Consider the following 16,781-nt stretch of genomic DNA (forward strand, 5'->3'; position numbering starts at 1 on the left):
CAGGAGACGCCGGGAGCCGGACGGAGGAAGGAGAGGGGACCTCCGTGCGGCGTTCTGAATGATCGGATCCCCGCAGCAGCGTTGCGGCGATCCGATCATTCATTCAAATCGCGCACTGCCACAGATGCCGGGATCTGTATTGATCCAGGCACCTGAGGGGTTAATGGCGGACGCCCGCGAGATCGCGGGCGTCGGCCATTGCCGGTGGGTCCCTGGCTGCGATCAGCAGCCGGGATCAACCGCGCATGACACGGGCATCGCTCCGATGCCCGCGGTTATGCACAGGGCGTAAATGTACGTCCTGGTGCGTTAAGTACCACCGCACCAGGACGTACATTTACGTCCTGCAGGGGTTAAACACATTATTAAAATACATTACTAATAAAAATTTTAACAAAATTATAAAAAATATATTATTTTTACATTTAAATGTATTGTCGGCTACATTTTTATACATTACAGTTTGCTCCAAACACTGAGCAGTGGAGTACCCCTTTAAAAGTTAGCTTTTTTTTATTTGACTATGCTACAGGGGCTGTAAAGTTAGTGTAGTTCATAATATAGTGTCTCTGCCTGTGTGTGACGGTTTTCTCACAATTCTTCTGTGATTTTCACCCCAATATTTATTTTTACCAGCATACAAAATGACTGTTGTCTCAGATTTTTCCCAGGTTGCAATGCGGCCGAGACCTGACATCACTAGTCAGCTGATGACAGGGAGCCTGTCTGCTTCAATGAGTGGAGCGATCACTTGGTGGGAGAGAGATCAATCTGCAACTAATACAACAGCTGTAGGCACCCTGATTGAAAACCACAGGTCTTTTGAATGGATGCAGCTCATTTATGTTTCAATGGGTGGGGTGGCTGATGTGTGGGAGGGAGGAAAATGGAATTGTGTGATTTGTAGTAAAAAAAAAGAAAAGTCAAACAGGAAATACCAGTTCACAAAGAGCTAGCCACAGTATTATGGTAATCTCACAACATAGCCATTTAGCCCCAAGACAAGCGCAGATCCTTCCTAAGCATGTCCATTACTGTCTGCCAGGTACATACTAAAATCACCTTATGGTGGAGAACCCCTTTAAAGGAGTAGTCTGGTGCAGAGTACTCCTACTCCATCCTGCCGGGGCTGCAAAAAAAATGAAAATGAACCATCCGTCACCTTCCTGGGTTCCCGCGGAGCGCCACTACAGCTGATCGGTCCTCCGGTCCATCTTCTTCATACTTCTGTGTGTAACGAAGCGTCACATGGCGCTCAGCCTATCGCTGGCCGCTGCGATATTCTGCCTCGGCCCATCATAGGCTGAGTGCCATGTGACGCTTCGTTCACACGGAAGTATGAAGGAGATGGACCGGAGGACCGATCAGCTGTAGTCACGCTCCGCGGGAACCCAGGAAGGTGAGAGATGGTTCTTTTTTTTTTGGCAGCCCGGGCAGGACGGAGCAGGAGTAGTCTGCACCAGAGTATTCTGTTAATGGATACACATGGTTAAGGATACAGGGACAGCGGGACTTCCGTTAATCGTCAGCTGCGATTAACTCCACGGCGACATTTTTACGGTTTGAAGAGAATGTTACTAGTTTAAAACTCATCTGCATTGTTGGCCGAGCACAAGACAGAGAAGGGTCCTTATCTGCACAGAAGTGAACAGTACCAGTACATTTCTGTTCCTTTCTGGGCCAATTAACCCTTTAATGCACTAGACCACCATAAGTACATTCATTAACCCTTTCATCCCCATTCTGTACCAGACCTGGAGGCTAAATAACACTATTTTCCTTGGTGCTAAGCGGCTCTGCATATCTGGCTGTGTTATAGGAAATGATCCGGAGGCTGTTGGTTAATATTTATTATGACGTGGTTCTGTATTATCCAGCTAAGAGGGAACATTGGTCACGGGGATAGTGTAATGCTGACGGGGAGCGGAATCTATCAGACTGCTTGACGCATCACATGACCTGAGCACTTTAATTAAAGGGAATAGATCATCTTTGATGAACATTCAGTGACTTAAGTGCTGGGTTATGTAAAAAGATCAGTTCAGACTTACTCATAATAATCCACAGCCTTCTGTAAGGCAACCTTCACCTCCTCTGGAAACTCGCCCGGGTCTCTGGTCCCTGTACATGCCAGGCTCTTACCCTTGGAGTGGTAGACATTGCCCAGGTTATACAGTGCTCTGGCCTCCCCAACCTGTACGGAGAAGAAAAGGACATCATGTATTTTCACACAGCGTGGACATTGCTGAATGTTGCATCTAGCGGGGTTTCCTTTTTAATGTGCCTCCAGCTGTTGCAAAACTATACCTCCCAGCATGCCCGGACAGCCAACGGCAAATCCTTAAAGGGGTACTCCACTGGAAAACATTTTTAAATCAACTGGTGCCAGAAAGTTAAACAGATTTGTAAATGACTTCTATTTAAAAATCTTAACCCTTCCAGTACTTATCAGCTGCTGTATGCTCCACATGAAGTTATTTTCTTTTTGGATTTCCTTTCTGTCTGACCACAGTGCTCTCTGCTGACACCTCTGTTCATTTTAGGAACTGTCCTGAGTAGGAAAAAATCCCCATAGCAAACCTCTCCTGCTTCTGGACAGTTCCTGACATGGACAGAGGGGCCAGCAGAGAGCACTGTGGTCAGACAGAAAGGAAATTCAAAAAGGAAAAGAACTTCCTGTGGAGCAAATGGCATCTGATAAGTACTGGAAGGATTAAGATTTTTAAAGAGAAATAATTTACAAATTTGTTTAACATTCTGGCGCCAGTTGATTTTTCCAGGGGAGTACCCCTTTAACTCACAAAGAGTCATCCTCGAGCACAAATAAGAGGAAAAACCCCTGTGAAGGAAACCTCTAGGGCAGTGTTTCCCAACCATTGAGCCTCCAGCTGTTGCGAAACTACAACTCCCAGCATGCCCGGACAGCCTTTGGCTGTCCGGGCATGCTGGAAGTTGTAGTTTTGCAACAGCTGGAGGCTCACTGGTTGAGAAACACTGCCCTAGAGGGACTACAGAACTTCACATAACAAATGGCCTCTTATAGGGGGGTGTAAGGCATTTTTGTCTATAACATGTGTGATCCTGTAGTCCGAGTGTAATCTAATCTGCAGAAGGATCAGGTAGCAGGACACTGGACATAAGAAATCCTGCACGTCTGGGCCTATTCTTACCTTATCATACAACTCCCGAGAGATCTCCAGATGCCTCTCACAACACAGAACGGCCTCGTCGAAATTCCCCAAAACTTTTAGGGTGTTACCAAGATTCCCGCTAGCTTTGGCTTCTCCGAGTCGGTCACCGATTGTCCTGTACAGCGAAAATAAATACAAATCATAATTTTCTCTTTTCTTTTTTAGCCATTCTAAAAGCCCATTCACACTACGAAATTTGCGCCCAGAGAAATTCAAGGTAGAGACAGTGACCGGGAGGCGCCACCTAAATGAATTGGCGCAGATATGCCCCATCCACATTAATATTCGCAGTACAGTTCCGGCAGCAGTTCTGCTAAAATAATAAACGCGTTTAATTCTTTTGCCTGAGCCCCGAATTGGAATTTTCATGGCAGAAATTCCTTGGCATGCACAGTGCAGCAGAATCCCATTAAAGGGGTACTCCACTCCCCAGTGTTCGGAACATTTAGTTCGGGGTAGCCACGCCCCCTTGACATCACACTCCGCCTCTTTTGATGTCACAGCCACGCTCCCTAAAGGGGTTGTGCAGTGAAAAGTTACTTATCCAGCTCCCAACAGGATAGGGGAGAAGTTACTTTTCGCAGCACAACCCCTTTAAAGACAATGGGAGGCTGCTGCACCGGAATCAATACTTGGTGGAAATTATGTAGTGTGCATGGTGCAGATTTTCTCGTGGCAAGTCAGTGGTAAAATCCACAGCAATTCTTTAGTGATATCGGGGGACTTTTATCAATGTTTGCTTTTGTATTTATTAATTTTTTTAGTTATTTTTTTCTTACAATTTTTTTTTGCTTATATACGACTTATTTATCAACTGGTTTCAGCCTGTTGATGAATTTCTTACACATAAGCAATTTTTTCTTTTTCTGCTCCATGTGTTTTTTTTTTTTTTTCATGCGATGCGACTTTTTTTGCAACTTTCGCACAAAATCACAAAATTTTGCTTTGGTAGGCAAGTTTCTTTTTGTTGTCCTAAGGGCACTGCACAATCAAAAAGTCGCACAAAAAATAAAGTAGTCGCAAATGCAGCTTTTTTGCGACAATTTTAAGAAAAAAAAAAAACTACTAAATGCTTTGATAAATGTTCCCCCATGGAGAGTAAAATTTCTGAAAAGTGTTCATAAAATGCAATCACTACAGCCAGAAAATATTGATTTTCATGGGCAAACCCCACGGAATGACTGGTGTATAAGGCTTTGTTCACACAGCAAACATTCCTTTACAATGTACTGCACATTATGTCCAATGAGATTCCGCTGTCCCATTCACCCAGCAATGGAAATCTGCAAAATTATAAGACTTGTCTTTAACTTTGCAGCATTCAGTGGTGGAATCCCAATGGGGCTTTGAATTTTGATGGAATTCTGTGTTTAGACAAAATTCTGGGTGAATTTTTGTGCATGCAAAAAAAAATAAAAAAAATCTGCTGTCTGCTTTTCTGTGCGGAATTAATCAGAATAGCAGTAATTTTGCCGTGTGAACAATGCCTTAGGTATATTGCACAAGTTTCCTCCCATATATGTTAATGAGGACTGTAGTTATTGTGCTGGTGAAACAATCCCATTTAGATTTAAAGGGGTACTCCACTGGAAAACATTTTATTTTATTTTTAAATCAACTGGTGCCTGAGAGTTAACAGATTTGTAAATTACTTCTATTTAAAAATCTTAATCCTTCCAGTACTTATCAGCTGCTGTATGTTCCACAGGAAGTTGTTTTCTTTTTGAATTTCCTTTCTGCCTGACCACAGCGCTCCCTGCTGACACCTCTGTCCATGTCAGGAACTGTCCAGAGTAGGAGCAAATCCCCTTAGCAAACCTCTCCTGCTCTGGACAGTTCCTGATATGGACAGAGGTGTCAGCAGAGAGCACTGTGGTCCAACAGAAAGGAAATTCAAAAAGAAAAGAACTTCCTGTGGAGCATACAGCGGCTGATAAGTACTGGAAGGATTAAGTTTTTTTAACAGAAGTAATTTACAAATCTGTTTAATTATCTGGCTTCAGTTGATTTATTTAAAAAATAAATAAATAAAAATGTTTTCCAGTGGAGTTCCCCTTTAAAGAAGGGAATTCATTTGTATTTGTAAAAAAAAAAAAATCTTTGTGATGGTCTCATACATCTGAATGGTGTTTGTATAAATGCATGTTGCCGAAACCACCTCACCACCTTCACACGGCCGTCTTTCCCCATTTTTTTTTTTTTATTCCCGTTTTGGTTCCGTTGTTGCTGCTTGTAAACGGATTACAAATGGTTGTAAAATAATCCCATTGAGGTCAATGGGATTTATTTATTTTATTTTTTACAATCCTTTCACATCTGTTTGCACCCGTCTGGCTCATTTCTGGCAGAAAAGACGGTGCCTGCAGTATTCTTTTTCCCGTCAAATAAAACGGAAGAAAAAAAAACCGGATACAGTAAATTTAACATTGAAGTCTATGGTAAATGGATGAGCCTTAAACCCCTTAAGGACTCAGCCCATTTTGGCCTTAAGGACTCAGACAATTTAATTTTTACGTTTTCATTTTTTCCTCCTCGCCTTCTAAAAATCATAACTCTTTTATATTTTCATCCACAGACTAGTATGAGGACTTGTTTTTTGCGCGACCAGTTGTCCTTTGTAATGACATCACTCATTATATCATAAAATGTATGGCGCAACCAAAAAACACTATTTTTGTGGGGAAATTAAAACGAAAAACGCAATTTTGCTAATTTTGGAAGGTTTTGTTTTCACGCCGTACAATTTCTGGTAAAAATGACATGTGTTCTTTATTCTGAGGGTCAATACGATTAAAATGATACCCATCATTATATACTTTTATATTATTGTTGCGCTTAAAAAAAATCACAAACTTTTTAACCAAATTAGTACGTTTATAATCCCTTTATTTTGATGACCTATAACTTTTTTATTTTTCCGTATAAGCGGCGGTATGGGGGCTCATTTTATGCGCCATGATCTGTACTTTTTTTTGATACCACATTTGTATATAAAAAACTTTTAATACATTTTTTATAATTTTTTTTTTAATAAAATGTATTAAAAAAGTAGGAATTTTGGACTTTTTAAAAATTTTTTCGTTCACGCCGTTCACCGTACGGGATCATTAACATTTTATTTTAATAGTTCGGACATTTATGCACGCGGCGATACCAAATATGTCTATAAAAAATGTTTTTTACGCTTTTTGGGGGTAAAATAGGAAAAAACGGACGTTTTACTTTTTTATTGGGGGAGGGGATTTTTCACTTTTTTTTTACTTTTACTTTTACATTTTTTTACATTTTTTTTTACACTTGAATAGTCCCCATAGGGGACTATTCATAGCAATACCATGATTGCTAATACTGATCTGTTCTATGTATAGGACATAGAACAGATCAGTATTATCGGTCATCTCCTGCTCTGGTCTGCTCGATCACAGACCAGAGCAGGAGACGCCGGGAGCCGCACGGAGGAAGGTGAGGGGACCTCCGTGCGGCGTTATGAATGATCGGATCCCCGCAGCAGCGCTGCGGGCGATCCGATCGTTCATTTTAATCGCGAACTCCCGCAGATGCCGGGATCTGTATTGATCCCGGCACCTGAGGGGTTAATGGCGGACGCCCGCGAGATCGCGGGCGTCGGCCATTGCCGGCGGGTCCCTGGCTGCGATTAGCAGCCGGGATCAGCCGCGCATGACACGGGCATCGCTCCGATGCCCGCGGTTATGCTTAGGACGTAAATGTACGTCCTGGTGCGTTAAGTACCACCTCACCAGGACGTACATTTACGTCCTGCGTCCTTAAGGGGTTAAAGGGGTATTCCAGGTAAAAACTTTTTTTTTATATATATATATCAACTGGCTCCGGAAAGTTAAACAGATTTGTAAATTACTTCTATTAAAAAATCTTAATCCTTTCAATAGTTATTAGCTTCTGAAGTTTTCTGTCTAACTGCTCAATGATGATGTCACGTCCCGGGAGCTATGCAGTTCCTATGGGGATATTCTCCCATCATGCACAGCTCCCGGGACGTGACATCATCATTGAGCAGTTAGACAGAAAACTTCAGAAGCTAATAACTATTGGAAGGATTAAAATTTTTTAATAGAAGTAATTTACAAATCTGTTTAACTTTCCGGAGCCAGTTGATATATATATAAAAAAAAGTTTTTACCAGGAATACCCCTTTAATGTCACCCGTTTGCATCTGTGTTATCAATCCGTTTTTTGATCTGTTTTTACTTCTGAGCATACCCAGAACGAAAAAAAATATATATTTTTTGTTTATTAACTTAACAATAATGGATCCAAAACGGGTCCGTTTGCATCCGTTCTTGTCCGTTTTTTTTATTTTTTTTTAAGTCCGTTTTCTTTTTTTTTTTTTAAGTCCGTCTTTTTTTTTTTTTTTTTTTAAGTCCGTTTTTTTTGACGGGATAAGAATGGGACGGGTCTAGACGGCCGTGCCAATGCAGCCTTAGATGTATGAAAGATTTTTTGACTGCAGAAATTTCTATAACATACCTGCAGTGTCAGCCCTATCCTATACGTTCCTGTTATTTTTTGTATTTTTTTTTTTATGTTTAGCTTTAACATATACTCAATGGGACAAAACCCTGGAAAGAAGCCTAGAAAGTGACTGTGCCCGCCCGCCCTGGCGTTGCCCATCGTCTTACCTTGCTAGTGTCAGGTCGTGGTGATGGTACTCCAATGCCTTGTTGTATTCGTGCAGATAAAAATAGGCATTGCCCAGCTGACTGTATATGGCACTGAGGGTCTTCAGGTCTTCTGTGCCCACCTGCACCGCCGCCTCGAAGAAGGACACTCCGGCTCGACAGTCCCCGGCTTTACACAAGCGTTCTCCCTCCAGGGCCAGCTCCAGACAGGACGCCTCCATTCTTAGAACAGAATAGTGGTTTTTGTGAGACCAGGGGAGGGAAGGCATTTTAAGCAAGGATAACACCCTAAATACCATGAAGCATTTGCCTATAGAGTTCCCCCACGCCAGCAGTGAAAAGGGTTAAACCCCATAGTCGAGTGGATTTGTGTAAGGAGGTGAATGATTCATGAGACTTCAGCTGTGAAACAGCAGGGATCTTCCCTTACAAAAGGTCTCAGTGTATGAATTAATAAAGAGGAGCGTAAAAAGTAGAACAGAGCGTAGGGAGAGGCCGGGTACAGCGTGTATGCACAGCGCTCCTCACCGAGATCATGTGCTGCTGTCTGGAATACTAGGCAACCCCCCCCCCCCCCAGGATGACGGACTACAAGTAACACACAACCCTGCCTGATCTCTGAAGGGGTATGTAAAGAAACAGTCAATGTGATGTAACAGAGTGCAAACATCTAGAGTAGGGTTTCCCAACCAGGGTGCCTCCAGCTGTTGCAAAACTACAACTCCTGGCATGCTGGGAGTTGTAGTTTTGCAACAGCTGGAGGCTCACTGGTTGGGAAACACTGCCCTTGAGGAACTACAGAACTTCATATAACCAATGGCCTCTTACGGGGGGGGGGGGGGGGAGTACTCCTTTAATTCACAAAGAGTCATCCTCGAGCACACAGAAGAGGAAAAACCCCTGTGAAGGAAACCTCTAGGGCAGTGTTTCCCAACCAATGAGCCTCCAGCTGTTGCAAAACTACAACTGCCAGCATGCCCGGACAGCCATGCTGGGAGTTGTAGTTTTGCAACAGCTGGAGGCACCCTGGTTGGGAAACACTGATCTAATGCATCTGATAACCCCACAACAAGCAAAAAAATATTATAAAAAAAAATGAAGCCAGCGCAGACAACATAAAAACAGCGTAAAATTAAATAAGTTTATAAAAACCCACTTTGGCAGGTGCATCCCTACTGATAAAACCCAACACTAGGGGAGGGATTTCACTGGACATTTTTCCCTTGAAAAGAGGTACTCTGGTGGAAAACTTTTTTTTTTGTATTTTTTTTTTTTATCAACTGGTGCCAGAAAGTTAAACAGATTTGTAAATTCTATTAAAAAAAAAAATCTTAATCCTTCCAGTACTTATTAGCTGCTGAATACTGAAGAGGAAATCCTTTTCTTTTTGGAACACAGAGCTCTCTGCTGACATCACAAGCACAGTGCTCTCTGCTGACATCTCTGTCCATTTTAGGAACTGTCCAGAGCAGCATATGTTTACTATGGGGATTTTCTCCTACTCTGGACAGTTCTTAAAATGGACAGAGGTGTCAGCAGAGAGCACTGTGCTCGTGATGTCAGCAGAGAACTCTGTGTTCCAAAAAGAAAAGAATTTCCTCTGTAGTGTTCAGAGGCTAAGAAGTACTGGAAGGATTAAGATTTTTTAATAGAAGTAATTTACAGAACTGTTTAACTTTCTGGCACCAGTTGATTTAAAATAAATAAATAAATAAAGTTTTCCAGTGGAGTACCCCTTTAAGGCTATGTTCACACAGCAGAAATTCTGCTAATCCCCTTAACTTCCGTGCAAAAAAGCAGGAAGCGGATTTTCTGCAGATTTGCCCAAATTAGAGCAAAATTTTTGTGATTAACATCAATGGGGCTCTGAGCGGAATTTTGCTAATTAATAAGACACGTCTTATAATTTTGTGGAATTCGGAAAGAAAATCCGTTGTGTGAATGGGACAGCGGAATGGCAGAATTTTTCTGAATTTCCCAGCGTAGTTTTTTGGCAGAATTGCGCTGTGTAAACACACAAAATCCGCTTCAGATTTAATGCTTTAGAATTTGCAATTGCTGGTTTTAAAAACCCAATTCTTATATATTTCTGGAAGTTGTAGCTTTGCAACAGCTGGAGGCACCCTGGTTGGGAAACAGTGGTCTAGAGCATTACACAACATAAGAGAAACAAATAACAGACTCATATGTCAATCAGAAAGATGCCCATATACCAAGAATACAGCCCAGAGCCATTCCTACCCAACTCCCCCATACACATCCACAATCTGATTTGCAGACCGCTATTCCCCTGATCCCAATACACGTGTGATCACCCACCACCATTCCTCCCCACAGATATGTACACTTATTCCAACTAATAGGTATACACTCCACCCTCCCCAAACACATGTATGCTCGAAAGTTATTCCTACTCCCCCCTCCCCCATACATACAGTCTGTTCCGCAGAGATGTCACTTCCGATTCCTCTCTATAGACCAGTGTTTCCCAACCAGGGCGCCTCCAGCTGTTGCCTTCGGCTGTCTGGGCATGCTGGGAGTTGTAGTTTTGCAACAGCTGGAGGCACCCTGGTAGGGAAACACTGCTATAGACACACATGCTCAGTTGGACCAAAAGCTGTTATTCCTCACTTCAACTATAACAGCTATTACCCCTGACCGCCCCCTCCCAAATCCACCATACACATGCACGCTCAATTTAGTAAATTGCTACCCCCCACCATACACATGCATGCTCAGTTTAGTAAATCACTACCCCCCACCATACACATGCATGCTCAGTTTAGTAAATTGCTACCCCCCACCATACACATGCATGCTCAGTTCAGTAAATTGCTACCCCCCCCCACCACCATACACATGCATGCTCAGTTTAGTAAATTGCTACCTCCCCCACCATACACATGCACGCTCAGTTTAGTAAATTGCTACCCCCCCACCATACACATGCATGCTCAGTTTAGTAAATTGCTACCTCCCCCACCATACACATGCACGCTCAGTTCAGTAAATTACTACCCGCCCCCCACCATACACATGCACGCTCAGTTGAGCCAACTGATATTCTCCCCATACATGTACACTTTGTTGGGCTGACAGCTCTTCCTTCCAAACCAACACATACTTACTCCATTTAGCCAACCTAACTTTGTCCCGACCCAACTCCCCTCCTCATACACATGCATGAATTGCTTCCCCCTCCACCACCATACACATACATGCTCTGATCAATCTATCTGCACGCTTGGTTCGGCCGTCAGCCATTACTCCTAACCACCATTCCTCTTCCATACACATGAATGTTCAGCTCACTGCTGCTCTCAGGGATGGAGAATAAATACGTCCGATTCTTCTTTATGCTGACAGTATTGGGAAACCCCTATACAGACAAGATCGGCCGCTCCAACTAAAATTGGGGTTCTACCGATTCTATTTTGTGTATTAAGCATTTTCATACACTTAGGGGGAGATGTATCAATTCCTGTCCAGAGGAAAAGTTGCTGAGTTGCCCATAACAACCAATCAGAGCGCTACTTTCATTTTTCACAGGGCTCTTTAAAAATGAAAGAAGCGATCTGATTGGTTGCTATGGGCAACCACACCACTCTTCATCTACACAGGTGTTGATAAATCTCCCCCGATGTATTAGACTTTAATAATAGCCAAGTATTCCTGATTACCTGTTTTTAGGCACAGAACTGACTGAGAAAAAAAAATCATAAAAAAGGGGGGGGGGAAATAAATAAAAATAAAATGATTATTATTATTTTAGTTATTCATAATAATAATAAAATGTATTTTTTATTTATTTTTCCCCCTTTTATGACTTCAATAATAATAATAATAAGAAGAAAAAAAATAAATAAGAAAAAAAAAAAAAAAGAAAGAGAAAAAAAAAAAATAAAAAAAAAAGCTAAAAAACTACAACTCCACAAGATGCAATACCTTGGAGACCTTCTACAACCTAAACAGAAAGTCATGACCGACATTGTCAGCACGGCGAGCTGGACGTCTCTCTTGAGGAGCAGATGCCGAGGGTCCCCAGGAATGTTGACGGCTTCTCCATGCCCCCCCCCTGTAGATGCCGATGGTCAGCAGCGCCGATTTACAGCCATCCGGCAGATGGTTGGCGCTCGCGGAGGCGGCAAATGCTGGAATGGTTTTGGAAATATGCTTTGCCATTGGGAACTGGGTTGAGATTAAAAACACAACATGGGTAATCTGGGCTAATCCGCTCCTAGGCCGTCTGCCCTGACCACCACATGTTAGGTGACAGGCTCAATTAGCATCAGTCACCTCCCTGCTTTATAATAGACGTCGTGCCCAGCGGGGAGCCGGTGGGGGGGGGGGGGGGGGGTGGTATAGACGTCGCACCGCTCTGGTCTGCACGTTTCAGGGGCTTTGTGGTATAATCGGTGGGTGGGCGATACCTTCTCTATGACACGGCCTGAGCCCTACACAGAGCATAATAGGCTCAGACAGGTGTCATGTACTGGGTGAACCCGCCGACCCTCTCACCTATCACTGGGGCTTCACTCCTGTTACACAAGGGAATTAGCGCAGGGAATTGTCCCTTTCATCGACATAATCATTTTATATCCTTTTCCTGGAAACTTCCACATTCATCTTAATTAGAGATGAGCGAACTTACAGTAAATTCGATTCGTCACGTACTTCTCGGCTCGGCAGTTGCTGACTTTTCCTGCATAAATTAGTTCAGCTTTCCGGTGCTCCGGTGGGCTGGAAAAGTTGGATACAGTCCTAGGAAAGAGTCTCCTAGGACTGTATCCACCTTTTCCAGCAAACGGGAGCACCTGAAAGCTGAACTAATTTATGCAGGATAAATCAGCAACTGCCGAGCCGAGAAGTTCGTGACGAATCGAATTTACTGTAAGTTCGCTCATCTCTAATCTTAATAGTCAAAATTAAAAAGCGATTCCGAAAAAATGTATTATTGTGCACAGTGCTGCAATTTAGAAAAAAAAAAAAAAAAGCAATGGAGGGGAAATTATCATTAGCGCAATGCAAAATCGGCTCGAATGCGTGCGGTTTTCCCAGTTTATTAGTCACTTCATCAATTTGCGCAAATGACACTGGGCAAGTGCAATAATGGGTGAAGAACTCACACATTGCTACCCCAGACCGTCACTGGAGTGCAAGTGATAAATTCAGTGCACCAACCAGGGTGCCTCCAGCTGTTGCAAAACTACAACTCCCAGCATGCCCGGACAACCGTTGGCTGTCCGGGCATGCTGGGAGTTGTAGTTTTGCAACAGCTGGAGGCACCCTGGTTGGGAAACACTGATCTAATGCATCTGATAACCCCCCAACAAGCAAAAAAAAATAAAAAAATAAATAAATGAAGCCAGTGCAGGCAACATATAAATAGCGTAAAATTAAATACGTTTATAAAAAACCCACTTTGGCAGGTGCATCCCTACTGAAAAAAACCCAACACTAGGGGAGGGATTTCACTGGACATTTTTCCCTTTAAAGGGTTACTCCGGTGGAAATTATTATTATATAACTGGTGCCAGAAAGTTAAACAGATTTATAAATTACTTCTATTAAAAAATCTTAATCCTTCCAGTACTTATCAGCTGCTGTATACTAGAGGAAGCTCTTTTCTTTTTGAATTTCCTTTCTGTCTGACCACAGTGCTCTCTGCTGACACCTCTGTCCATGTCAGGAACTGTCCAGATTAGGAGCAAATCCCCATAGCAAACCTTTCCTGCTCTGGACAGTTCCTGACATGGACAGGAGGTGTCAGCAGAGAGCACTGTGGTCAGACTAGAGCTTCCTCTAGTATACAGCAGCTGATAAGTACTGGAAGGATTAAGATTTTTTTAATAGACGTAATTTACAAAATCTGTTTAACTTTCTGGCACCAGTAGATTTAAAGAAAAATGTTTTCCAGTGGAGTACCCCTTTAAGGCTATGTTCACACGGCAGAAATTCTGCTAATCCCCTTAATTTCCATGCAGAAAAGCAGGAAGCGGATTTTCTGTAGATTTGCGCGAATTAGAGCGACATATTTTTTTTGATTAACATCAATGGGGCTCTGAGCGGAATTTTTGCAAATGAATAAGACACGTCTTATAATTTTGTGGAATCCAGAATGAAAATCCGTTAGGGGACAGCGGAATGCCCGAATTTTGCCGAATTTCCCAGCGTAGTTTTTTGGCAGAATTGCGCTGTGTGAACACACAAAATCCACTTCAGATTTAATGCTTTATAATTTGCAATTGCTGGTTTTAAAAACACAATTTTTATATATTTCTGATTTGTTTTGTAAAAATCCCCAACCGCAGCAGTGTGTGAATACAGCCTAATTCTGGTCTTTAATATGTGGCTCTAAACTGCGCTCATGGGGTTAAGGCCGCTATATAAATATTTCTGAAAAGTAAACAAAACACACAGATTTTAGGGGGAGCGGCCGACTGCTTATGGTGTCTAGTCGTCTCACGAAAATAGGTGTTGGAGAAGAGAAGGATCCGCATTGGAATTCTGCAGAGATTCCGCAGCAGCAGAGTCCCATTGAATTCAATGGGATTCTGCTGCACTGTGCTCACACATTGCTACCCCAGACCGTCACTGGAGTGCAAGTGATAAATTCAGTGCACCAACCAGCGTGCCTCCAGCTGTTGCAAAACTACAACTCCCAGCTTGCCCGGACAGCCGTTGGTTGTCCGGGCATGCTGGGAGTTGTAGTTTTGCAACAGCTGGAGGCACCCTGGTTGGGAAACACTGATCTAATGCATCTGATAACCCCACAACAAGCAAAGAAAAGAAAAAAATTATAAAATGAAGCCAGCGCAGACAACATATATGTGGCTCTAAACTGCGCTCATGGGGTTAAGGCCGCTATATAAATATTTCTGAAAAGTAAGCAGAACACACAGATTTTAGGGGGAGCGGCCGACTGCTTATGGTGTCTAGTTGTCTCACGAAAATAGGTGTTGGAGAAGAGAAGGATCCGCATTGGAATTCTGCAGAGATTCCGCAGCAGCAGTCTCCCATTGAATTCAATGGGATTCTGCTGCACTGTGCACACCTCAGAATTTCCGTGCCGGAATTGGCGTGAAAATTCTGATTCTGGTGTCCGCAGAAAGAAAGAATGAACACGTCCATGATTTCTGCGGACTCCGCAGGGGGACGGTGCATTCCTGTGCTGCAATTTAAAAAAAAAAAAAAAGCAATGGAGGGGAAATTATCATTAGCGCAATGCAAAATCGGCTCGAATGCGTGCGGTTTTCCCAGTTTATTAGTCACTTCATCAATTTGCGCAAATGACAGGAAGCCACTGGGCAAGTGCAATAATGGGTGAAGAACTCACACATTGCTACCCCAGACCGTCACTGGAGTGCAAGTGATAAATTCAGTGCACCAACCAGCGTGCCTCCAGCTGTTGCAAAACTACAACTCCCAGCATGCCCGGACAGCCGTTGGCTGTCCGGGCATGCTGGGAGTTGTAGTTTTGCAACAGCAGGAGGCACCCTGGTTGGGAAACACTGATCTAATGCATCTGATAACCCCACAACAAGCAAAGAAAAGAAAAAATTAATAAAATGAAGCCAGCGCAGACAACCTATATGTGGCTCTAAACTGCGCTCATGGGGTTAAGGCCGCTATATAAATATTTCTGAAAAGTAAACAAAACACACAGATTTTAGGGGGAGCGGCCGAGTGGTTATGGTGTCTAGTCGTCTAACGAAAATAGGTGTTGGAGAAGAGAAGGATCCGCATTGGAATTCTGCAGAGATTCCGCAGCAGCAGAGTCCCATTGAATTCACTGGGATTCTGCTGCACTGTGCACACCTCAGAATTTCCGTGCCGGAATTGGCGTGAAAATTCTGATTCTGGTGTCCGCAGAAAGAAAGAATGAACACGTCCATGATTTCTGCGGACTCCACCTGGTCTATGGGACGGTGCATTCATGTGCGGTCCTAGGGCCAGCATCTTATTCCGGTGCCTGCAGTCTGCCAAATGTCCACACAGAGATTTTCCGTGCGGACATTCAGACGTGTGAACATAGCCTTAGGCCGGGTTCACACCACGTTTTTGCAATACAGTTCCCGTATACGTTTTCAATTTGAAAACCGCACGGAACCGAATTGAAAACCGTATGCACTGATTCTCCATTGAAAACTGTATGTCATAAGATGCATCAGGTTGTGTCCGTTTTGCATCCTATACGGTTTTGTCAGTTTTTTTCCCGTACCCAAAACCGTAGTCTACCACTGTTTTTGGTCCGGGTGAAAAACCCTTATTGAAACGTACACTTTTTTTTTTTTTTCAACATGGAAGTCAATGGGAACCGTACAGAATCGTATGTGCGTACAGTTTTATCCGGTTTTCACCATACGGTTTTTGACTTTGCACAGTTTTTTTTCCTGGAATTTCAATCAAACAAGTGAAACTTTATTCATAATGGAGTGAAAAGTTAAAGACTTATATAGCCTTCGGCTGTCCAGAGCGTGCTGGGAGTTGTAGTTTTGTAACAGCTGGAGGCACCCTGATTGGGAAACACTGCTATAAAATAACAAAATGCTGAATTACCTTACCAACTCTCTGCTGCTTTTATGCCAACAGTCCTTGGTCCCCCACAGTCCCTGTTAACTTGGCTCCAGTGATGATGTGGTGCGTCAACAATGCTGCGACCAGGGACTGGTTACATGTCAGGGCAGCACGGCTGGAGCGGGGACCGGGAAAGTGTCAGGGGATCAGTAGGGAGAGTATAACTCCTTCTGTTATTATAGTATTGCTGGACTTTTGCAAAAAAAAATAAAAAATAATAAAATCATGGGGTTGTACATCTCCTTAATCTTCAAGTAGGTCAGGTTCACCTCCCAGTATGTACCAGTTCACCTCCCAGTATGTACCAGTTCACCTCCCAGTATGTACCAGTTCACCTCCCAGTATGTACCAGTTC

General features: G+C 43.1%; 1 protein-coding gene across 4 annotated transcripts in view; it reads right to left on the bottom strand.

The window, feature by feature from the left end:
• Positions 1-16,781, bottom strand: part of GPSM2 (G protein signaling modulator 2) — a 67,234-nt gene that overhangs the window by 21,168 nt on the left and 29,285 nt on the right. For all 4 annotated transcript variants that reach the window (XM_056523503.1, XM_056523502.1, XM_056523505.1 and 1 more), the window contains 3 exons: positions 7,850-8,071; positions 3,171-3,306; positions 2,052-2,194 (listed from right to left, as the gene is read on the bottom strand). In XM_056523503.1, coding sequence (XP_056379478.1) covers positions 2,052-2,194; positions 3,171-3,306; positions 7,850-8,070 — 500 coding nt within the window. In that variant the 5' untranslated portion in view covers position 8,071. The remainder of the gene's footprint in view (positions 1-2,051; positions 2,195-3,170; positions 3,307-7,849; positions 8,072-16,781) is intronic.

Source organism: Hyla sarda, chromosome 6 (genome assembly GCF_029499605.1).
Source record: "Hyla sarda isolate aHylSar1 chromosome 6, aHylSar1.hap1, whole genome shotgun sequence".
Lineage (NCBI taxonomy): Eukaryota > Metazoa > Chordata > Amphibia > Anura > Hylidae > Hyla > Hyla sarda.